This window comes from Folsomia candida, unplaced genomic scaffold (assembly GCF_002217175.1).
Source record: "Folsomia candida strain VU population unplaced genomic scaffold, ASM221717v1 Fcan01_Sc005, whole genome shotgun sequence".
NCBI classification, from domain to species: Eukaryota; Metazoa; Arthropoda; class Collembola; order Entomobryomorpha; family Isotomidae; genus Folsomia; species Folsomia candida.
The window spans coordinates 4,723,182-4,743,451 of record NW_019091197.1 but is presented as its reverse complement, the minus strand read 5'-3'; the positions used below and the strand labels follow the sequence as shown (position 1 = coordinate 4,743,451).

The window sequence follows — 20,270 nt, the reverse complement described above, 5'->3', positions numbered from 1 at the left end:
ATGAACTACTCGAAAAAATTCAAAATTTCAAAAAAGTTGAGATTGCTACTGGATATGATCAAACAAGTATCTGGGATTACAAAAATGTAAATTTTACCAAAATCCGAGCAAAATTGGATTTTTGGCGAGGGTTTGAACAAGTGAAAACAGGGCTTTTTTCGTGTTTTTGGCGCCTTTGAGTGGGTGTGGCGGGCGTAACTGTGGCCATGGAGTCAAACCACTTCAGGGTTTTGGTACACTCATAGGACCCTACCACATATCCAAAGCACATCAAGATCTGAGAGGGGCAGGTGGTGAAGCTCCCCTCCTAAGTAGATTAAATTCATTTTAAAAAAATGAAAATTTTTAATTGATTGCTTGGTTTTCTCTCAAAATTTATCATGAAACGTACATAAATATTGTTTGTCAAAAATTTCAAGTACATATTTTCGTGCTATAATAATTTTTCGACTGCGTGGTATAATTTTATTTCTTAAATAATCAAATCGAATTTATTCGTACTCATGCAATTCAAACCACTTTGTAGATAAATTATCCAACTCCAGGTAACAATGGCAGAATGGGTTTCAAAACTTGATACAAAACCCCGAGACCTTCACCGTCCAAAATTCCAAGGACATTTGTGAAAGGGTTCAAAAGTGTCGGCGTTTCAATCCCTAAGGCGCTCAGGATATTTAAAGTGTACTGCGGTGCGGCAGGTGGATCAGTACATGTTGTGAATTCGACAAAATTTACTGCATTCATGCCAAGATCTGCGACCATTTTGAGTACGAGGTCCTTCGCCCAAGGATCGGGGGTCCCCACGCTGTACAAAATCCAGTCCTGGGTCGCATTGTTGACGCACCGAACGGTGAGAGAGTGTTTCGTCCCGTCGCTCCACACGGTTGTCTGGAGGGTGTTTTCTGTCATATTTATATTGATTTAGAATGTAGAATATATGTATGCATTTGGGCAGAATAAACATCATTTATACTTACATACATATACATACATAAATGTGTGTAAATAATAAATAATAAGTAAATATATGCATACATGCTTAATTTCGAAATTGAATTGGAAACTTTACGTATTTCTACAATTTCTTAATGAAGATGTTAAATAATTTTAAACTACAGAAGTGCAAAAAAACTCCACCATAAATTCCACCCAAATTGTCAATACACAAGAAAGAATTTTGTTCATACGTTACGTCATTCTCGTGAATCATTCTCGTGAATAAGTAATATTTATCTGGTCGTGAGTACCCCCAATATGCCAATTCCGTATAATACATACTTCTGCCCACTAACCTTGATTGGCCGGATTCACTCCCTTGCTTTTTTGCAGCGTGTTCGTAAAAAGGAAGACACCAGGAGACGTGGTGTACGAAACATCCGGAAGTGCGTGGTCAATCCATACTTTTGTCTGCTTATAACCACTCTGGAGAGCCAGAGTTTCTACAAACATTATGTTGTAGCAAATACCGTTCACCGCTGCCCAATCGGGTGCTTGGGTGCCATTGTTGTAGGTCTCGTAGTACCTCAGGGCACATGACTTGCTCATCAAATAGGACACGTAGACTTGTGGCGTGGCGAACTGCAAAAATTGGAATATAATTTGAGCCCAAATGTGTGTTTGAGTAAGTGCATGATTTTGATTTTCTACAATTTACCAGGGGGAGGACACTCGAAAAGTTGTGGGCGGGTGGAGGTCGGGTACAAAGACCGTCCGAAAAATCGGCAACGTTTAGTGGATCTGCTGTGGCGAAAGACAGAATTGTCGCCAAAATGGCAACTATTAAAGATTTCATTGTCGTATGGAGGACTTTTTATATGTGCAAACTGCTATACCAATATTTGCATTTTGACTGACTGGACGGGTTTACTAACTCGGATTTATATTGTGTTGGACATTTCCAAATTTGTATAAAAATATAAAAAATGAATGACAGGTTGAACGAACCATAATCCAAGAAGATCAAAGGTTACTTTGTCTTTTCGTTTATGTCTACTTACATGTCTCGTGTATTATACAAAATGGTGTAAAAGACCAAAATAAGTACTTAAGGAACGAAACCCCGGGCATATTCACATCCAGTAAAAAAGGGTTAATCGTGCGAAGCTTAAATAAGGCAGATATGTAGTTATAAGTTGTAGAAAGGTGTCAACTGAAAAATAATGAATGTGGAGTATCGTCGTCGAAAGTATGAGTCTTCATGATTAAGGTTATTAATAGTTACAACCATTAGTTCAGGATCAGACTTGGTTTTGCTTATTAAGATTTATTATATTGTGTTCTATACATATTTAAGTTTTCCATGATAACTATGTGAACATGTACATATAGCAAAATATTAATCTAAACTGAATAAATAAATAGATATACCTATAAGTAGTCATAATTGATGATAATTAATCACTACGTAATTACAAAATACTCCAAAATGCTTAAATTATTAAAACAAATGTCTTGCATTTTGAGAATTTTGAGCATAAATCTTTGTCCAGGGTATTCATGACCAGGAAAATGATTTCAACATAGGACTTGGAGCCATAATGCTTTTAAATCTGGAACAAATAAGGTTTCCCATAAATGTCTTGGACATTCACAAAAGTACAATTCTTCCAGTTTTTAATATAGGACCCAGCCCATCACGCGTCTCATTTTGCTTTCTTGTGGAAGCATTTTGATCCATTTTCGCGATGCAACAATCACAACTCCAGTGATCACAATGGTTGCCCCAACTCCGCTAAAAAAATTAGACAATTGAATTAATACATTTCATCGCATCATGCATAAATCTATTCTTAATCTGTATACCTGAGAACATCTGGGACAACATTCAGGAATATGTACTGGAGAAAATAACCTATTCAAATATTACAATTAATTTTTCTCTCATAATTTCAACACTATTTCAATAATCCCTCTCACCAAAAACCACTTCGCAAGATCTCAGCAACGCCACAGGACCTGCTTCTTCAGACTTCAAGGCTAAGACGATTGCCACCTGTCCAAAAAATGCGCACGCAGCAAGCCCTCCAATCAAGAGCGATTTTTCCAGTCCCCTCGGGATGTCGAAGAAGCGTCCTGTTCCCCACGCCAATTCAAACCCTGCCGCTTGAACAACGCCAATCACTCCGAATACAATCAACATTATGGAAAAATCTAATTTTCGGATTTTTCTCGTAATAATTACAATGATGGAAGAGCAAATTAGTGCAGCGGCGGCGTAACTGGTTCCAATCTGTGGAAAAATCTTTAAAATTATCAATAGCCCACCACCAATTAGTTTTTTTCTCACCAGAGTGTCTCCATCAAATGAAGAATCTCCCATAAAAATTGGAGGCTTTGCAACAAGCACTAGGCCGCCTAACGTTGTAAACGTGACGATAACTAGAACCGCGCCACACTCCTCACCAAGAGAGATGCGAGCCATTAAAGCGACCAGGATTGGGGAAGCATACACAATGACTAGCATGTCCCCAACGCTGAGGTACTGAAGGGCGTAGTAGCGAAGTATCACTGCTGTGGAACCAATCAATCCACGACACTGCAAAATTGAGGATAAGGCTCAACATCATGGTAAAATAATATTTAGTCCAAATTACTCCATACTCACCAACAAGCCGACGCAGTTTTTCCAATTCCCATTTCTCCCAAGGGGCCAAAGCGTGCTGAAAATTCCACATTTTTCTTGATCGTCGAGATCTTCATAGTCGGAGTTTAAACACCTTTGCCTTCTACATGCACGACAAGCTCTGAATACAAGGATTGGGATCGAGGGCAGCAAAATCCCCACGTACCTGTGAATATGGCCAATTAAACAGATACATACTATTACATACATATATGAAGCCATAGAACATCACGTAATGTCACGAAGGAAGGTAAAAATTTGTATAAATAAATTATGAACAAATCCCAAAATTTAAAAAATACGAAAAATTATCTACCTCCAGAACGACGCTTCATAAGGTTCCACTCCCATCTCGGCCAACATTTTGACAAACAATGTAACCATTGAAAACAGAACGGAACCGAGAAGAATGCAAATCACGCCTCGAAACCTCTTCCATAATCCATTCCCCGTGGAAGAAGCCGTACTCCTGGACAAGTTCTCTTCATCATAAGTTCTTTTGTTCTTATCGGTGACATCGTCATTTTGGATGAGCTGACTGGTCGAGGCAGATACGGAATTTACCTCGTAGACTGAGACGGAATCGGGGTCAGTTATGTAGCTGAGGGAGTCATCGGAATTAATGGCATCTTGATCTACATAAGGTTTTTACAAATAAATTTATATTTAAATTTGCATAGTTCCTAATTAAATTTGAATATTAATTTTTCGAAACTGTGTGTATCACCTTCTGTAATTATGTAAGGGTTTGATCTTATGGGGAGACAAGTATCTGAAAAGTATCCGTTCATGTTGATTAAATTTCCGAAATTAATTCTATCGTATTTTAAATATAAAGTCAAAATTTCAAAAAACAATTTAATTTTCAATTAAAATTTGACAATTATATTTGACTTGTTGACATAGACAAGGTTGAAATGCTACTGTTCAGTCAAGTCCAGTGGCGTCCAGCGTTATCCAATTACTTCGAGTTTTAACTGCATGGTGAATAAATGGGCATACTGTACTTAACGTACATGCATATGTATCTAATCCTAAGTATGTACCTAGTTCTTGTCACCCAATTAATAATTACACGACGATTTGTCAATAATATTTACCCTAATTAACTTAAGACATTATTAATTAACCATAAATTAAGATTTCACAAACATGATTTTACGATTGTTTTGAACCTCCGAAATTGAGCATGGAAAATAAGTACAACATTTATCCAGGAAATGCGGACCCGCAGGGAAACCAGTCGCAATGGTATGCATCTTACCGACAAGAAAAAAATACAAAAAATTTACATTGCATCACAGAATACTACATGCAAAATTTTACCAAAATGTATGCAACTATGCAAGCAATTACTGATAATTACATGCGGATGTATCTACATGTTTACAGACACGCATCTGTAAATGGCTCCATATATCCGGCATAACATGTCAGGAAAAAATTGGGAACTGTTTTCGTCTTTGTCTATTAACATTGAATTTAGTAGTGCAAATTTCCCCATCATAAACACAAAATATTTTCAACATTGTCAATCGTGTTGATCAATTGAGTGAGTCTCAAAAATTTTTATCAAGTGGATAAATCGCTCATTCATACAAGTTAATTACCTGTCTCGCCGGGGTTCAAAATATTTTGACGCGAGCACAATTCATACAAAAGTGGTGACACGATGGCCATGTTTGGATGGAGTTTCCTGACCTTAGGTCAAGTCACATTAATTAATTGATGGACCCAATAGAAAGAATGTCGTCGATTTGAGGGGGGAGGAAGAAATAAGACCCCCATGTCAATTATAGCGTAAGTACATATGGGTCACTACGGTAGATGTTAAATTCTTGAATTGATTCTTGAATTCTTGAACAAAATAACATGTTTTATGTTTGGTCCCTAATTTTAGGATTTGTTTTGTGAAAATGGATTTTTTATGACTTAATTATTAACACGTTAAAAGACAAGGATTATGTGAAAGGAGAGACAAAAGACAATTCATAATTTATTTGAAGTAAGTATGTCACATTCACTATATGTTTTTTATCTACAAATGGATAAACTAATAATATTAGAAGGTAAGAAGCTTATTACAAGTTTATTATTTATATTAAAGACATATTACAAGTTTGTCATTAAAGGTATAAAGTATTGTCTCGTGGGTTAATATTTGCACTGTTTAGTAAAGAAGTATGTTTATTTTTGCATATTAAAGTGCTTTGTTTTATGTTTATCAATTATAAAATGCAAGACATCCTAAAAAGTATAGAAATGTAGGTAAACATATTTCTAGACATCTATAGATGCGTACTTGCATATTATGCAGATAGTGTCTTTCGCAAATTCCATACTAATTAAATTTGTAATAGATTGACACCAGCTTAATCAAAATCTGGAAGCATACCCTGGGAAACCTTCAGTGAATGCTAGATTTGTATTATATATATAAATTAAAAATTCATTCATACATAAGTCGTTAACAACTTTACTTGTATGTACTTATTTAATATCACTAGCAAATATGCACAAATTTGTATGTACTAGTATGTATTTATATATGTGTATGTGTTGCAAAAAAACGTACGTATTTATTATTATCTTATCTAGACTTTGACATGCTTTTTGCACACTTGGCCAAATTTATGTAGAATTCATCCCCACCTTTTATCAAGGTAACGATTTCTCTATCGTATGATTCTTCCTTAGATAGCATGCCACCTAAACATTCCGGCAGAATTGCTGGTGGCACGTGCTCATGAAGTCGGTCAAGATGGTTTGAATGAATGTAAATCTGTCAACATAAAAGATTAGAATATTTATGTATCGTGGTAATACATATTTTAAACAATTAATTACTCTGTCCTGTAATTTTTTGTCCAACAATGGTTTAAAAAAGCGGAGGACGCCGTGTAACAGGAGATTTTCGTTGACCAAATGCATCGCCTTCGGCCGACATGGAAGACATTTCTACATATTATTACGTTATATTTAATACATAACATTAGTAACATAATGAGTCATGAAATATAATCTTCATATTACAAAGAACATTTCAATCGCAAGAATACACATTCTCGGTGTCAATCTTCTCGCCTGATCGAAAGAAAATCCCTTTAAATCGAATATGAGAACGATTTCGTTACAGGTGGGAAAAACGCTTCGAATCCCTTCGTCCATGAAGAACACGGTTGTCGCGATCGCATCCTCGATTGACACTTGGGACGTATCCCACGCATCTAAATACAATTTTAATAATACTTTATTCCTTAATTTGGCAAAGTATTTAATCCATCCCGATTTTAAATTCTACAGAATTGTATGCATATGTTGAGTTTTGCGTATTTACATGTAAATTATAATTTACAGAAATTTGCGACGTACTGACATGTGCAACACCAACAACCCGTCCAAGGGGATCCTTCTCTTTTAAAATGTTGAAGACTCCCTTGTTCACCATAATTGCGGTTGACGGGCTGAAGGAATTTATGATATACTTGTACTTTACGCATCTCATTCGAATGAAATGTTCCAACTATGGAAATACACAAATATTAAATTCCAACAAATAGGCTTCATGAAAAAATGGTAAAAATATCGCGTGGCGTCTAACACATTTGATGGTATCATCAACCTTATACTTCTTCCCACGAAGGAATCCAATAAGAAATTTGTCATCCAAAACTTCACTGAATGGAGAAAGCTTGGAATTTTCTAAGTAATGTGTAAAATAATTATCTTTAATCACCAATTGTGCTCATTTTATCGGTACCTTTAATTTCGTCCTTTAACTGGTCCAAAATTTTGTTATGGTTTGCTTCCTGCATTGTAGAAAGTTGTTATGAAAACTAAAATTTGAATTTGTCCAAGTATTTGCGAGCTATGACAGCTGTTGACCATAGAAATAATTGGTCATGCCATGATTCCAAGTAATGTGCATATTATAGGTACATATGTATATATTGGCCATGCATGCATACGTGAATATGTACATATGTAGGTATGTACATATGACATAAAAATGTATGTATAAATACGCGACCTATGTAATCTCACACTTGACCATCAAAAGTATTTCCTTTCACTGTACCGCTTATATTCACTTGAATGAATTGAGTGATACAACTGCAATTAATTTAGATATCGATACTCTCGTACTTTGGCAATTCATTCGATAAAAAATCAATCAACACAACTGTATAAAGTTAGGTTTAACTCGTTTAGTTAATATGATACTATTTACATATACTTAGGGATGATATTATTAACGTTTATGTTTCTCCATGGGAATTTTGCTAATCATACTTTTACATAAGTATATACTACATAAGTATATACTATCCTATATACTATAAGTACATTAATCCATATCAATCCGAATCTGATCCTTCATTCCATACACATCCGATTCTGCGAATACTTGGAACATCCCAAACAACACGGAATCCGTAATATTTAAGTAGTCCTGCAAATTTCCATCTTCATTTCCATACTTTGTGAGGAGAAGATTCCTCAACATTCCGTAATCTCGGATATTTTCTCTGCAAAAAATATGACAGAGTAAAATTACAATTCGCGCATATTTATAATTGCAAAATAAATTAGCAATATTTGCACATTTTACTCACTTCAGCACGGCAACTTCCTCGTCAAGTACCACCTTAAAATCTGTCCCTTTCTGCACCCTCCACAAAATAATGCCGCCTTCCTCCTCCCCATTTCGGACATCCTTCTGCAAGCCTAACAAGTCATTTAAACTCGCAGAAATCTCATTTACAAGACCGCTAAACCGGAGAAAGATCGGATCTTCGGACACTCTCCCCGAGAGAATGCATTCCTTCAGCATTACCACAATTTCCATAAGTTGGGCCAAAGTTCCACCCTACACGTAACAAAAATTGTATTGGTATTGTAAAAAACTTATAATTTTTAAGGTTTTCTTATTTATTTATTTACCATTGAGCGGAAAAAACGGAACGTGTTGACAGAACAGTCTGAAATTTCACCATTTCTCGAAGAAAATCCGATCATCGCATTTGCAAACATTTTCTTCAAATAGTTCTTCCACTCCTCCGTCTTTCCACCGATGTCGAAAGTTTCGAAAGTTTCAAACACAAGGTCAGAAACTACGCCGAGGAACATGGACGCAAATTTGTTGTCGTGGATTTCTTCAAGTTTAAAAAATTCGGTTTGTGATTCATCACCTGAAATCCAAAACTCGTATTTTACAATTTTGCATTTTAAGGTTACTGGATTTTTTCGCGAATCAAAGCTTACCCAACAAATCGGCCCCCTGTCTAATTCCCTCTTGAAATATTTTGACCAAAAGTTGCACCCCATTTATGAACTCGTCGTCATCATGGTTTTCAAAAAGTTCTTTCCTATCAGCAAAAAAATCGATGAGAAGTGGAATAGCGGTGGATTTTACGACGCATTCGAATTCCGAAGAGTTCATGGAAAATTGGGGGCAGCAGAATTCCACGTATGCGGTGACATGTGATGCAATGATGGAGGCAGAACCTGGCCGAAATCTGGCAGGAAATTGATACTCTAACCATTCCGTGATTTTTTCTGTGATCGATGATCGCATTTCGGTGGAGATTAGTTTCTCTAAAGTGGGTTAAAAACATTAATATATATTGTATGAAAGAAATAATCAAACAAAGCTAAATATACAATGAGGGTATGTAGTTCATCCAGATGATTGTGACATGTGTAGCAAACTTTATATATTTACATACAGTAGATAACCCGTAAAATTACAAAGATTTACGAAATTTTGCAAAAATAGTAAAAAAAATAATCAATTGCAGTGTAAATCTATGCAGAAATAAAAAAAAATGTTAAATCGTTAAATGTTATGTTAAGTTTTATAAAACATTGTAATCTTACAAGATTTATGTACATACACAGTTTAGACAGTTACTGCATACGAGGGAATTTTGGGACATACGAGCGTGTAAAACTCAAAAAATAAAATTGCTCAAAATTGAAATGAGCAGAAATCTTTAAACATTATGATCTAGAATAATTTTCACAGACACTCACCAGATTCTGTGCCTTCTTTCCTATACAACTTTGGAAGAAAGAATGGAATTTGAAACTCGTATTTGTTCAGACTTTCCAAATTGAGTTTCATTTTATCCGTAAACTTATCAGAGATGGAATTCAGATTTATGGAGACATTTACTTGAACCATTTCCATTTTTGAGGATGTGCTATGCAAAATATTTTTCCAGTAGAAAACAAGTACTGAAAGCTCGAGATGATCTTACTCAAAAAACTTGAGAAACCCGACTGAACCAAATATCATGCTAATCACGATGTCTTTATCAACTTGTATTTCACCTGATCGTAAACATCTGAATCTGTCCATAATAATTTGTAGCACGTAGTCAGTTAATTAATGAAAATAGATACACAATAAATTGCGCAATGTTCTGAAAAATCCTAACAAAGATGGACTCGTCATTGCATCAAAGATATGTCTTTACATATGTACATATGGATTAATTGGCCATTACATATTTTGTTGACTTATTAAATAGAGTAGACTACGCGTTCATACCCATTGTACTTATCTCGCTAGTAAATGCAGACTTCATCTTTGTGCGTGTGATGAAAACTTGTTTACTGTTTTTAGCAAGGAACTGGTTTTTATTTTATTGGATTGCATTTGAAGAAGTACAATGTACACCAATTTTCGTCTCGACTTGAAAGATGAAGGTTTCATTTTCCGCCTCATTTGTTGTTGCAGGGCAGGAAATTTTATTGTTGTGACTGATTTTCATTAGCGTGTATTTATAACAATTTTTCCACTAGTACATGAATATGTAGCAGCGTCATATTGTCATGATTTCTTCCTCGATTGCAAAACCCAAGTGATTTCCCGTCTAATGTTTTGACTCGAATCTTGTAAAATTAGTCAATTCGAATTTTAATGCTAGTCAACAATATTTGTTCCTAAATACGTCATTACATATATTTACAAACTACTAAGAAATTTGTAAAAACTCCAGTCTTGCTATGTGGAAAATTGTTACGAAGTTTGACAACAACAATATAGTGGTTAAAATGTATAAAAGACGGCAATTCGCCATTGAAATCACTTAGCAAACCCTATAAGAAAATTACAATTGCACTTTTAACTAAAAGTTCCATTCTTATATTTATCAAAATGCCCCCACAGAAAGACGGTCTTTGTTACCCCACAGGTCACGACGGTGTGTTTGGCTCTCCCCCAAAGTTTGGGCACATTATCACCGCACAAAAACCCTCCCTTCCTGACGAGAATCACAATTACAACAAAAAATACGACGACATAATTCTCCAACCGTTCGACTACTATTTGCAACTCCCATCCAAAAATATCAGGAAGCGGATCGCAGATATTTTCAACTATTGGTACAAGTGCGAGCCCAACGAGCTGGACGAGATGAGCAAAGCGATGCAGGATTTACATAATGCGAGCTTAATGTAAGCCAAATTCTTGTGTGTATTTCTGAAAATATTTTTTAGCTGTTAAAAATGTCTCAAATTTCGAGTTAAGTTTTATACTAAATCCTTACTTTTCGTTTTTTCAGTTAATAAATTTTGCCAAATTTCTTAATTAAATTTTTGAGACCATTAAGATCTCAAAAAGTTTTTTTAACATTGCCCAATTTTTAAGCCGAGTCTATGATTTTTTGCGCTCAAATTGTAATCAAATTTGTAATTTAATTAGAATTGACGACATTGAAGATGGATCAGATCTTCGCCGCGGTAAACCCGCAGCTCATATCCGTTACGGATTACCGCTCTCTTTGAATGCCGCGAACTACGTCTACTTCGAGGCCATGAAACGTATCGTGGACGCCAAGGGACTTGGGGCTGGTCCAGAAGAGAAACTGAAAGCCGTGATGGACTTCATTAACGGTATGATGCTCATGCACGTGGGACAAGGGATGGAAATATTTTGGAGGGACGAAAACCTCAAACTTGATCATTCCGATGTGGCCAATATTTTCAAAAATATTCCGACAGAGGAAGAATATTTCAAAGTGATTGTGCAAAGTAATTTCTAAAATATGGGAACTTAATTTTTAGATTTTTATTTAATTTATGTTTCCTTTTGCAGAGACAGCCGAACAATTTTCAATGCTTGCTGACATGCTAAAAGACAGGAGCAACACGTTATACAAAGATAAGGCTGCCTTATCCACGTACGAGTTAGCACAAACCATGGGCTATCATTTCCAAATCAGGGATGATTTGCTTAACCTCATTTCAAACACGGTATAATTTTGCATAAAATTGAAAAAGTTATGTACATAATTGCAAATTCCATTATGCCGAATATTGCAATTTTATGTATAACTATTTTTGCAGTATGAAGCTGGAAAAGGCTACTGTGAAGATATTACGGAAGGAAAGTACAGCTTCCCCATCATTTATGCCCTCAATCAGTATAAAGATCAGGGCCCTGCTGGTTTGCAGAAGGCGTCTCGGCTTTTGCAAATTATGAGAATGCGCACCACCGATCTCGACTTAAAGAAGGAGGCATTTCAAATTATTCAAGAATCTGGAGCGTTCGAATATACGAAACGGATTTTGAGAGTGTACCACAAAAAGATTGGGAGAGAGGTCTTGAGACTTGGGGGAAATCCAGTTTTCAGGAAATATATTGACATCTTTTCCGAAGTGATGTAAAATATGGTGATGAGACACTTTTTTGGATGGCGTATTATGACAAGAAATGTTTCAAAGTATTAAAAACTGAATATTTAATTATAAATGGTACTTTATTAGGAGCGTTTACGACCACTCCAGAACCTACTGGCCAGTGGCTTGGAAATGGAAATACAATGTCGTAAAAAGAATAGAATTAAAAAATTAACTCAATTAATTAAAATAAATTTTTAATTAAAACCAGGAAATGTCATTATAAGTGTTAAAATTCCGTTGTTTTTCTTGGGTAAATAAAATTTACCTGAATTATTTTAGTTTGCATTTCGTCCATTTTTTGTTATAACTTATCTTAGCTAAAAAAAATTCGTAGTAATCTCATAATAAAGTACAATGGTAAATGAAGTGTAAGTATTCTAACGTTTTAAATTTGTAACATTAATAACTACGTACATAATATATTAAGAATCTTATTTGTAGTTATTAACCTGTCATCTAGATCTACATACGTAAATATTTATCCCAATTCTCGTACGTACATAATAAAATGTGCCGATATAAAAGGTTAAAAATAAGTATATACTAAAAAAATTAAACCTTTCTGTCAATTATTTACTGCATTGCACGTTTGGAAATTGATTTTTAAAATGAGTTTTCAACTTTGATGAAACTCGCCCCCTCACATTTAACATCGTAACCCTTGGATTAATGATATCACTGATAGCATCTCTGCAAGCCATAGCTTGCAAGCTTTCTTCCACCAAATTTCCCAACTCTAACGATCTCAGTTGCTTCAACCTTTGTCGAGAAAAGTCGTCAAAATGAAGACGAAAAGCTGGCAAGTCGAGAATAACTAATTTTTGCAAATTTGGCATTACTGGTAATGTCAGGAAAATCGACTCGTGAGTTCCATGATTCCATGGTGGTATGTTGCCCAGATGCAAATATGTAAGTGAATTTGCAACTCGGTTCAAAATTTGCGATATTTTTGTCATATCCCAATTTCCACCTCCGGTAAACTTAAAGAAGGTAAGATTCCATTTATTGTCCAGGCTTGGCAACCAATTTCCGGTCAGACTTAATCTCTCTAAATCAACTGCAGAATTTATCAAGCTTTGAAAATTATTCTGATAAGTTGTGCCTTGTCCAATTGTTTGTAAATTTAGGGAAGTAAGTCTTTTCCTTTGGGGGAGAGGAACACAGGGTTCTGCAACGCCTTGACCAGTTACGACAGAATCGAAAACATTCACTTGTAAATGTCTCAAATTTGGAAAGTTCCTACGATTCTGAAGGATTTTGCACAAGTCAAAAAGCATTTTTGTTTTGAGTGATATTTTGCTCAATTCTTGCACATATTCGCCACACTTGTTCATTATCAAATTCAGATTTTTGAAATCTTCACTATCAGCAAAATAATTTCTTGTCTCGGTCGATAGGCTGATGCATTTTGTCAATTTGGGATTCATTTCGGTATAAAATAGGCCAAACTGTGGGAATTTTGATCGAATTCGTAACTCGAGTTGGCCGTTTGAAAGGACAGCATCATTCCATTGGCGACAAACGAGTCGAACCTTTTTGGATGGGAGATGGATCAGAATTTTCTCCAAAATCTGAAATTAATTGCGACATTTTTAATTTTGGTAAAGTTTCACACTACAACAAATTGCTGTTCCTCGTGATAATAAGTGTGTGATTCTACAAGTGTGACGATAATGTTTGTCACAGACTAATGCTAAATAATATTTGTGTAGCTGCGACAGTTATTCATGAATCATTAATAACTGTCGCAGTCAAGATATGTTCAGCGAATAGGGTTCTAAATAAAACATCGTGTTTTTAAAAGGAATTTCAACATATATGTGCATATGTACATACATGCATACACACATATTTTTTGGATACGCATATTCATGTTGCCAGACGTAACTGTGCGTATTGTGTGCAATATTGCGTTATTCTTACTAGAACTGAACGAAATTTGGAAAATACTCACAAGTGGGTTGGATAAGGCTTCTTCCATTTTCACGGCAGATAATACTAAAATACAAAATGTTCAAAATAGTATTTAGTAAAAACTAGACTTACTAAAAGTTAGTTACATACATATTTACATACCTATTTAGTTTGAAACAGTTGATGTGCATACAATGATTTGTCTCGGTTTATAAATTAATTTGTAACTGACTAATATATTAAATACAGAATTAATTTACTGTTTCATAAAATTCACTTTGTTATGATGACAGTAAAACAGAAAAGTTGGACCAGCTTGTTGGAGAGGAAAAAACCAACTACCGTCAAATATGTACATTTCTACATATGTGCCCATATGTACATATCAGTAGGAATGCAACACTTGAATCATGTGTAATACACAGTGGGTGTACATATGTACATTTGCGTTGGTCTTACATGCATAAAGCTGGATCCATAAATAGTCCGTGATTTCACGATAATTTTCCTAGCTCGTAACGAATTTTTATTTATAGCATTGCTAGTTGGGAAAATTATCGTTAAATCACGAAATATGGATCCAGCTTAAGTGCCTGCCTAGGTACCTAGGTACCTAGGGGGGTATTCGGGTATTTAGTATGCAATGAGTTTGTGCAGTAAAACACTAAATGCTTAAATGCAGTTATGTAATGTATGTATCTGTATGTATGTAGGTACATAATAAAGTACATACAAACATGTAAAGAGTAAAGCGTAGTAAACCAATTTTATAGAATTTTTGTGTCGAATATATCTACATATGTATGTAAATATTCATATGGATAAGAGACATTGCTCGTAATATACATTAGTAGTAACCACACAAAGCATTGTGCAATGTGCATATGTATGTATTTACCTATTTACCTATTTACATATGTACCTATTTACTTGTTATTAAGTCCATGGAGTCACTTTTCAATTTTTGACCATCAGTAACAATGAGATTGTGTTAAGGTGTATGCAAGTAGCCATTGATTTGCTTAGCAATTCCGAAATGAATATATTTGTGTATGTATATACTAGAATACTCTATGAATATTATGTTTAAAATCGAATGTTATTTCCTAATGATAATTTTGAATGTTTCAAATCGTTATAAAATATCTTTCATAATTGTTCACAAACCAGACAAATTTTTATATTACTAATATGCAACTTTGTATGAATATAAGCACTCCCCCCGTTATGAGTGATTACTTACTTGAAGTAAACTCGACTACTTATGTAAGCATGGCATTTATGTAGTACACAATAATCGCGAAGGGATCGTATTGAACCATTTTCATAACAAAATACTCAATCACGAAAGTATTAAACTCGATATTTGTCAATTTATTATATAAATACATTGCGCAATACTCGAAGTATTTGATTGCTATTGTATTTTATTTTAAAGCAATTGGTCCCTTCCATCTTACTCACTGGGAGAGGCCGACATTTCAAATCCTGTTGACATTCATGAATAAATACTTTCTTAATAATAACCTTTGGCAACATAATACATATTTACGTATGTACATATCCACATATGCATGTATTTACATACATACCTGCATATGTATGTATGCATTTTGTTTATACTCAAATAATAAATATGCTTTATAAATATGACTAGTAGTACATAAATAGTGTATGTAAGATTGAGCAAGTCCAGTCAATTTGAACTCGAATATAAGTAAACTACATGCATAATCTTAGGTAACCCTTCGTTACGTTTAAATATTTTATTTTGTCCTTGGTATCATCATAAAGACAAACATTTCAATTCTAGGCATCACAACAACAGATTACAATCTTTGGCCTATATTAAAAGACCCATTTATATAAGTAAAATGGGTCAATTAATGTTTGAAATAGTCGAGTTTTACTGCAAAGTTTACAAACATTTGCCCCCGCTGCCAATCACTTTTGATGTAAAAAACCAAAGATTTCACGCTTTTAAGAATCTGAGAGGCTTATCTGGATATATATTTTCCTGTGGTATTCTAATCGGAGTGTGCTCCTTGAGTCCAAAACTTCTTCAGGTTGGTTACATCCTCCTCCGTACTTTTCAACTTGGCCATTTCCCATTCGTCAAGGAGGAACATTTCGTTTCACCATTGCAAATTGCATCAGTCTGCGTGGTATGCCTTGCCTCTGGATTTACCGTTCTCGTGGCAGGAATCTCTTATCATATAAGAACAAGGAGTACAAATCTGCTCAATGGGATTATCTCGCTAGAGAAGTACTGGCAACCTCAAGGTCAGTTTAGATTCTAAATTATTTAGATACAAACTACTACATAATTTACTGTTCGTTCAAAAAAATAGAGACAAGAAGTATTAAAGCAACTCTGCCAGATAAGCTTTAAGAATTTTTTGTCCATGGTTTTTTTTGAACGAACAATAATTTATCATCTTTTTTAGTGCACCGACAAAAAACTCGACGGGGTACAATTCACAATGTCCCCGCTGATAGGAAACAAAAGGGCTCATCATTACCTTTCACCTTCTCAGAGTGACCCCGCTATTCGCTGTCTACATGTCTCCAGCCCTGGCACTGTTTGCCATGTACCATGAGATAGACCCCATCCATTTTGCCCTGCACTGGTTGCCCCTTCACCTCTTGCCCACCCTGGTAAGATATGGGATTCGGCTTGTGTCTCTTGTGCTTCTCACCATGGCGGGCATCGTGATAGGTCAGGTTCTCCTTGGAATGGGCTACATGATCATCATGGCCGTCTGGACGTGTCGAGAAGTTATCCATCTCATGGATTCCGAGCAACGGCGAGGGGCACGTGTCGGATGGAGGGGTGTGGATCAAATGTAAATTTTTGATTCTACTGTTCAGCCAATATTATGTAGTCGTAGTTAGATTTGTGATGCAAACGTGCAAACGCGTTTGCCGGGAAAGCGAGGAGGAAATTTTTGATCTTTGATCTGCAGTTTTGAACGTTTCCGGGAATTTTTGAGGATTTTTAGGGTGGGTCTGTTTTTTACGGGTGGTGAGACTTTTCCGAGATTTTCTTCCCCCCGTTTTCGGGGAATAAAGCAGAAATCCAACCCACGATATTAGTAGTCGCAATTAATACTTGGAAAATTTTGTAAGGCGTTATTTGGTTTTTAGAAAATATTTAGTACAAAATAATTTGCTAGGAAACCTTTCAAATTTTTTTCAGACTGTTAATATTGGCTGTTTAATAGTATGATTTTTAAAACAACCGAAATCGTTAACTTAACTATACCAAACCATGATAAAAATTCCTGAACAAAAATTCGAAATTGCATGCATCCATCTTTTTGTAGGCGATTGGTCATCCAGTACAACCGACTAGTCATTTTAATATCCGAGAGCGAATCTGGACTAGCATTAGGAATCCTGCTCGTCTTGGGAGGAAGTTTTCTTGTCATCGTTATGTGCAACGTCATGACCATAACAATGTACGAATTATACCCCATCCACGTGTACATATTGGCCCCCCTTTTTTCCGGAATTATGGTGTGCGTGGTGAACGTGGTGTGGAAATATGTCGCTCAAGTGGAATTGATTTCGCGGGAAATGTTGCGTCGCTGGAGGAACGACTATAAACTTGTGGCTAGTGGGACGATGCCAGAAATTGGGCGAAGGGTGGGGGCAATGAGGTCCATTTTGCTGTACATGGGAATGTTTGACTTTAGATGGTTCCCAGTGGATATGGAGACACAGTGCAATTATAATGCGGCCATCATCGAGAGGACGATTAGTTTCTTACTCGCGTTGAAAAATTGATCCAGTATTGGGAAATCTAAGCTTTGCTAATTACTGTTAAGAATCCTTTATTAATCTGGTGCTGTGTACAAAAATGCTTACTTATTTTCATGTAATATAAGCAATAAATAAAGTAGTCCAAACTTCCCTTAACCATGGTTTGCACCATTTTTCTTAAAAAATATCAAAAGCCTTCCCGTATATCTCAAAATTGCCATTACAATCTGCACCGTTGTTATCCGCTGAACCGTAAAGAATTTCGATATTTTCACCCCACTTGGTCTTGCCGACTTCAGCATCTTTTTCAAATGTGCAGAAATCCGTTGATTCTTCCACAATCGCGTTGCTCGAGTGTATTCCGTCAGAATTTTGGCACTAATGTTAGAAGCAGTAATTAAGAATATCGTACAAAATAATGAAGTCGCCGCGACTAGGATTTTTGTGACGAGAAAAGTCACGATATCGAAGCTGGTCAGATGTGTCATTATAATAATGGTGCAATTACAGCACACTACCATAATTACGTTAATTGTGAACGTGGTTGGAATTGTGTTCCCTTTGGTTAAATTGTTTAACCTTTGTTGCAACAATTGGATGACTCGAAGCGTCTTGAGAGCATTTTCTGGCTTACGGGTGGCTGAAATTGTCAATTTTGAAGATACATTTCCAGGTCTGAAAGTAGTATGATAAATTAATTTTAAAAATCTTTAAAAAAATAAGTTTCATAATTGTGCATTACATTTTGAATATCACCTTATTTGCATAAATCTTACAGTGTCAATTTTGGCAAAATCTAATGCTTCCAAACAATAATGCTTAATTTCGCGAATGTATAAAAATATGCAAACCAGTGACGGATTTTTTAACAGATTTGTATAAGTACCTGATTTCTCGCAGGACCACGCTCATTTGACATAATTGCGGAATCAACAACATACTCGAGTTTATGATCATTACCACGGCACAAGTGTAAATCCAAGTATGTACACCAGTCAAGACAAGAAAGAGCAAATTCGCTAAAAAACCACCACTATTCAGATAAGATAAAAACATCGAACTGAGAAATACTTTAAGATCGGGGATGCGCATTGCAAAAATTGGCAACCCGACCAAAGATGTAATCGGTGATCCATAGATAAACATTTTCATCCATGGTTCGAATCCGCAATTAAATCCTCCACTTTTCAAGATATCTCTTCTGCAAAACTGGGCTGCAAAAAAATCAAAAGTTAATTTATGTATGTAAATTTAAACGATTTTCTCACCTGCAAAACTTTGATGGTACGAAAACGCATCGTTAAATTGCCCCATTATTTCGTCTCCTGACAGCATAAATTGTATGCAACCCACCAATGAGGATAGTACAATTACCGACACTCCTATAAAGTGCATGATACCACGCAGGAAGGCTAGACTGTGTTTCTCCTTGCAAGTGGCGGGGAATTGAAAAACGACGTATATATTGTACGCAATGAAAACGGATGAATTGAAGTAAAATTTCAACAAAGATTTTCGCCCAACTAACATGACTTTGTCAGCCCCACCGCCATCCTCCCACGGAACGCAGGATAGTAAAGAAGACATCCGTAGCAGCAGTTTAGTCAGGCTTTGGGTTGTTTTGGAGATCATTTTTCTGTGAATGTTTCCCAGGTGCAGGTAGAATTCGACACTGTGAAGGATGATGTGAATTATTCAAATTTAGAACGCACTAACCATGACCTTAGGAATTTTTGGGATTGCATATAAAGACCCAATTAAATGACTTACTTTTCGATGGAAAACGCAACTATTTGCGATAACTTGATTGTAATTCCATAGCGAATGTCAGGTTAATTAGGGCATGGCTCCAGGGTTTTTAAAAACCTATATGATTGGATAATTGGAACTGAAATCATCCAGTGGTGGTCAAGTTTATTCTAAATTTCCGTAGTTGAGTAGAATGTTTTGGGGAAAAACTTTAATTAAAAGGATATCGAGTTTCATAACTTAAAAGTTACGTCAATTTTGAACCTAGTTTAAATTTTTGCATGTCCAATGCAAAATGTGTCACATTCAAACAGTTGTAAACATAGAAGACCCAGTGCTTACGTAATGTAATTATATAGGTTACATAAACCTGTCATCGATTTTCTAGGAATTTCGACCTCGTCCTCACAGGGGTGGCCCATTTGAATTAACATGGGATAGGATATCTTGATGTCTACCCCCCTCAAATCGATCATACATACTTATTTTGGTTTATACATAGTGCTTAAAACTGGTTAAAGCTTGCCTG

At 35.6% G+C, this 20,270-nt stretch overlaps 8 protein-coding genes across 14 annotated transcripts; 2 read left to right on the top strand and 6 right to left on the bottom strand.

Moving 5' to 3' along the window:
- Positions 1–446: 446 nt before the first annotated feature.
- LOC110850236 lies at positions 447–2,051 on the bottom strand. Its single transcript, XM_022097700.2, has 3 exons — positions 1,655–2,051; positions 1,293–1,578; positions 447–902 (listed from the first exon to the last, which is right to left on the bottom strand). The coding sequence occupies exons 1-3, from the start codon at positions 1,790–1,792 to the stop codon at positions 532–534; spliced, it is 795 nt and encodes a 264-aa protein (XP_021953392.1). The 5' UTR covers positions 1,793–2,051; the 3' UTR covers positions 447–531.
- A 282-nt stretch (positions 2,052–2,333) lies between these two features.
- Positions 2,334–4,235, bottom strand: LOC110850387 (solute carrier family 35 member G1-like). Its single transcript, XM_035852229.1, has 5 exons — positions 3,939–4,235; positions 3,287–3,788; positions 2,917–3,229; positions 2,803–2,851; positions 2,334–2,731 (listed from the first exon to the last, which is right to left on the bottom strand). The coding sequence occupies exons 2-5, from the start codon at positions 3,461–3,463 to the stop codon at positions 2,614–2,616; spliced, it is 657 nt and encodes a 218-aa protein (XP_035708122.1). The 5' UTR covers positions 3,464–3,788; positions 3,939–4,235; the 3' UTR covers positions 2,334–2,613.
- On the bottom strand, positions 3,935–7,437 carry LOC118432960 (alpha-tocopherol transfer protein-like). The gene is made up of 7 exons (XM_035852414.1): positions 7,383–7,437; positions 7,224–7,324; positions 6,995–7,145; positions 6,656–6,849; positions 6,470–6,580; positions 6,275–6,404; positions 3,935–4,257 (listed from the first exon to the last, which is right to left on the bottom strand). The coding sequence occupies exons 1-7, from the start codon at positions 7,435–7,437 to the stop codon at positions 3,935–3,937; spliced, it is 1,065 nt and encodes a 354-aa protein (XP_035708307.1).
- Positions 5,586–9,891, bottom strand: LOC110850385. 3 transcript variants are annotated; one of them, XM_035852376.1, is made up of 10 exons: positions 9,659–9,891; positions 8,888–9,220; positions 8,567–8,814; positions 8,239–8,492; positions 7,383–8,151; positions 7,224–7,324; positions 6,995–7,145; positions 6,656–6,849; positions 6,470–6,580; positions 5,586–6,404 (listed from the first exon to the last, which is right to left on the bottom strand). In XM_035852376.1, exons 1-5 carry the CDS (start codon positions 9,813–9,815, stop codon positions 7,971–7,973), a joined length of 1,173 nt encoding a protein of 390 aa, XP_035708269.1. In that variant the 5' UTR covers positions 9,816–9,891; the 3' UTR covers positions 5,586–6,404; positions 6,470–6,580; positions 6,656–6,849; positions 6,995–7,145; positions 7,224–7,324; positions 7,383–7,970. The 3 variants fall into 3 exon arrangements, with proteins under 3 accessions (XP_035708269.1, XP_035708270.1, XP_021953511.2); XM_035852377.1 differs by having other exon boundaries at positions 6,999–7,145; XM_022097819.2 differs by having other exon boundaries at positions 7,245–7,324.
- Positions 9,892–10,390: 499 nt separating this feature from the next.
- On the top strand, positions 10,391–12,518 carry LOC110850383 (geranylgeranyl pyrophosphate synthase). The gene is made up of 4 exons (XM_022097817.2): positions 10,391–11,086; positions 11,334–11,662; positions 11,727–11,884; positions 11,978–12,518. Exons 1-4 carry the CDS (start codon positions 10,788–10,790, stop codon positions 12,296–12,298), a joined length of 1,107 nt encoding a protein of 368 aa, XP_021953509.1. The 5' UTR covers positions 10,391–10,787; the 3' UTR covers positions 12,299–12,518.
- LOC110849716 lies at positions 12,370–14,582 on the bottom strand. The gene is made up of 3 exons (XM_022097152.2): positions 14,390–14,582; positions 14,268–14,311; positions 12,370–13,884 (listed from the first exon to the last, which is right to left on the bottom strand). Exons 2-3 carry the CDS (start codon positions 14,292–14,294, stop codon positions 12,883–12,885), a joined length of 1,029 nt encoding a protein of 342 aa, XP_021952844.1. The 5' UTR covers positions 14,295–14,311; positions 14,390–14,582; the 3' UTR covers positions 12,370–12,882.
- Positions 14,583–15,886: 1,304 nt separating this feature from the next.
- Positions 15,887–18,148, top strand: LOC110850237. 4 transcript variants are annotated; one of them, XR_004835082.1, is made up of 5 exons: positions 15,887–15,967; positions 16,041–16,510; positions 16,579–16,885; positions 16,947–17,073; positions 17,554–18,148. XR_004835082.1 is itself a non-coding variant. In XM_035852536.1 (4 exons), exons 2-4 carry the CDS (start codon positions 16,395–16,397, stop codon positions 18,014–18,016), a joined length of 888 nt encoding a protein of 295 aa, XP_035708429.1. In that variant the 5' UTR covers positions 15,887–15,967; positions 16,041–16,394; the 3' UTR covers positions 18,017–18,148. The 4 variants fall into 4 exon arrangements, 3 of the variants coding, with proteins under 3 accessions (XP_035708429.1, XP_021953393.2, XP_035708430.1); XM_035852536.1 differs by having other exon boundaries at positions 16,765–17,073; XM_022097701.2 differs by having other exon boundaries at positions 16,675–17,073.
- A 47-nt stretch (positions 18,149–18,195) lies between these two features.
- LOC118435965 lies at positions 18,196–20,015 on the bottom strand. 2 transcript variants are annotated; one of them, XR_004835083.1, is made up of 3 exons: positions 19,763–20,015; positions 19,261–19,664; positions 18,196–19,206 (listed from the first exon to the last, which is right to left on the bottom strand). XR_004835083.1 is itself a non-coding variant. In XM_035852538.1 (2 exons), exons 1-2 carry the CDS (start codon positions 19,622–19,624, stop codon positions 18,812–18,814), a joined length of 759 nt encoding a protein of 252 aa, XP_035708431.1. In that variant the 5' UTR covers positions 19,625–19,777; the 3' UTR covers positions 18,196–18,811. The 2 variants fall into 2 exon arrangements, 1 of the variants encoding a protein (XP_035708431.1); XM_035852538.1 differs by having other exon boundaries at positions 19,261–19,777.
- Between the last annotated feature and the right edge of the window lie 255 nt (positions 20,016–20,270).

Excerpts from the sequence above, each read along its gene's own strand:
- LOC110850236 (XM_022097700.2), bottom strand. The coding sequence starts at position 1,792 with ATGAAATCTTTAATAGTTGCCATTTTGGCGACAATTCTGTCTTTCGCC. Across the intron at positions 1,579-1,654 it reads TTTCGAGTGTCCTCCCCCTG|TTCGCCACGCCACAAGTCTA; the intron begins GTAAATTGTAGA and ends CAATTTTTGCAG. Across the intron at positions 903-1,292 it reads AGTGAATCCGGCCAATCAAG|AAAACACCCTCCAGACAACC; the intron begins GTTAGTGGGCAG and ends TAAATATGACAG.
- LOC110850387 (XM_035852229.1), bottom strand. The coding sequence starts at position 3,463 with ATGCTAGTCATTGTGTATGCTTCCCCAATCCTGGTCGCTTTAATGGCT. Across the intron at positions 2,852-2,916 it reads ATCTTGCGAAGTGGTTTTTG|GTTATTTTCTCCAGTACATA; the intron begins GTGAGAGGGATT and ends ATATTTGAATAG. Across the intron at positions 2,732-2,802 it reads GTTGTCCCAGATGTTCTCAG|CGGAGTTGGGGCAACCATTG; the intron begins GTATACAGATTA and ends TAATTTTTTTAG.
- LOC118432960 (XM_035852414.1), bottom strand. The coding sequence starts at position 7,437 with ATGCAGGAAGCAAACCATAACAAAATTTTGGACCAGTTAAAGGACGAA. Across the intron at positions 7,325-7,382 it reads GTTAAAGGACGAAATTAAAG|AAAATTCCAAGCTTTCTCCA; the intron begins GTACCGATAAAA and ends CACATTACTTAG. Across the intron at positions 6,405-6,469 it reads ACAAAAAATTACAGGACAGA|ATTTACATTCATTCAAACCA; the intron begins GTAATTAATTGT and ends TTATGTTGACAG.
- LOC110850385 (XM_035852376.1), bottom strand. The coding sequence starts at position 9,815 with ATGGAAATGGTTCAAGTAAATGTCTCCATAAATCTGAATTCCATCTCT. Across the intron at positions 8,815-8,887 it reads ACAGGGGGCCGATTTGTTGG|GTGATGAATCACAAACCGAA; the intron begins GTAAGCTTTGAT and ends TTTGGATTTCAG. Across the intron at positions 8,152-8,238 it reads GAGGAAGTTGCCGTGCTGAA|AGAAAATATCCGAGATTACG; the intron begins GTGAGTAAAATG and ends TATTTTTTGCAG.
- LOC110850383 (XM_022097817.2), top strand. The coding sequence starts at position 10,788 with ATGCCCCCACAGAAAGACGGTCTTTGTTACCCCACAGGTCACGACGGT. Across the intron at positions 11,663-11,726 it reads TTTCAAAGTGATTGTGCAAA|AGACAGCCGAACAATTTTCA; the intron begins GTAATTTCTAAA and ends TTCCTTTTGCAG. Across the intron at positions 11,885-11,977 it reads TTAACCTCATTTCAAACACG|TATGAAGCTGGAAAAGGCTA; the intron begins GTATAATTTTGC and ends CTATTTTTGCAG.
- LOC110849716 (XM_022097152.2), bottom strand. The coding sequence starts at position 14,294 with ATGGAAGAAGCCTTATCCAACCCACTT. Across the intron at positions 13,885-14,267 it reads AAGCCTTATCCAACCCACTT|ATTTTGGAGAAAATTCTGAT; the intron begins GTGAGTATTTTC and ends AATTAATTTCAG.
- LOC110850237 (XM_035852536.1), top strand. The coding sequence starts at position 16,395 with ATGCCTTGCCTCTGGATTTACCGTTCTCGTGGCAGGAATCTCTTATCA. Across the intron at positions 16,511-16,764 it reads GAAGTACTGGCAACCTCAAG|AGTGACCCCGCTATTCGCTG; the intron begins GTCAGTTTAGAT and ends TCACCTTCTCAG. Across the intron at positions 17,074-17,553 it reads TGGAGGGGTGTGGATCAAAT|GCGATTGGTCATCCAGTACA; the intron begins GTAAATTTTTGA and ends ATCTTTTTGTAG.
- LOC118435965 (XM_035852538.1), bottom strand. The coding sequence starts at position 19,624 with ATGATCTCCAAAACAACCCAAAGCCTGACTAAACTGCTGCTACGGATG. Across the intron at positions 19,207-19,260 it reads GTACCATCAAAGTTTTGCAG|CCCAGTTTTGCAGAAGAGAT; the intron begins GTGAGAAAATCG and ends ATTTTTTTGCAG.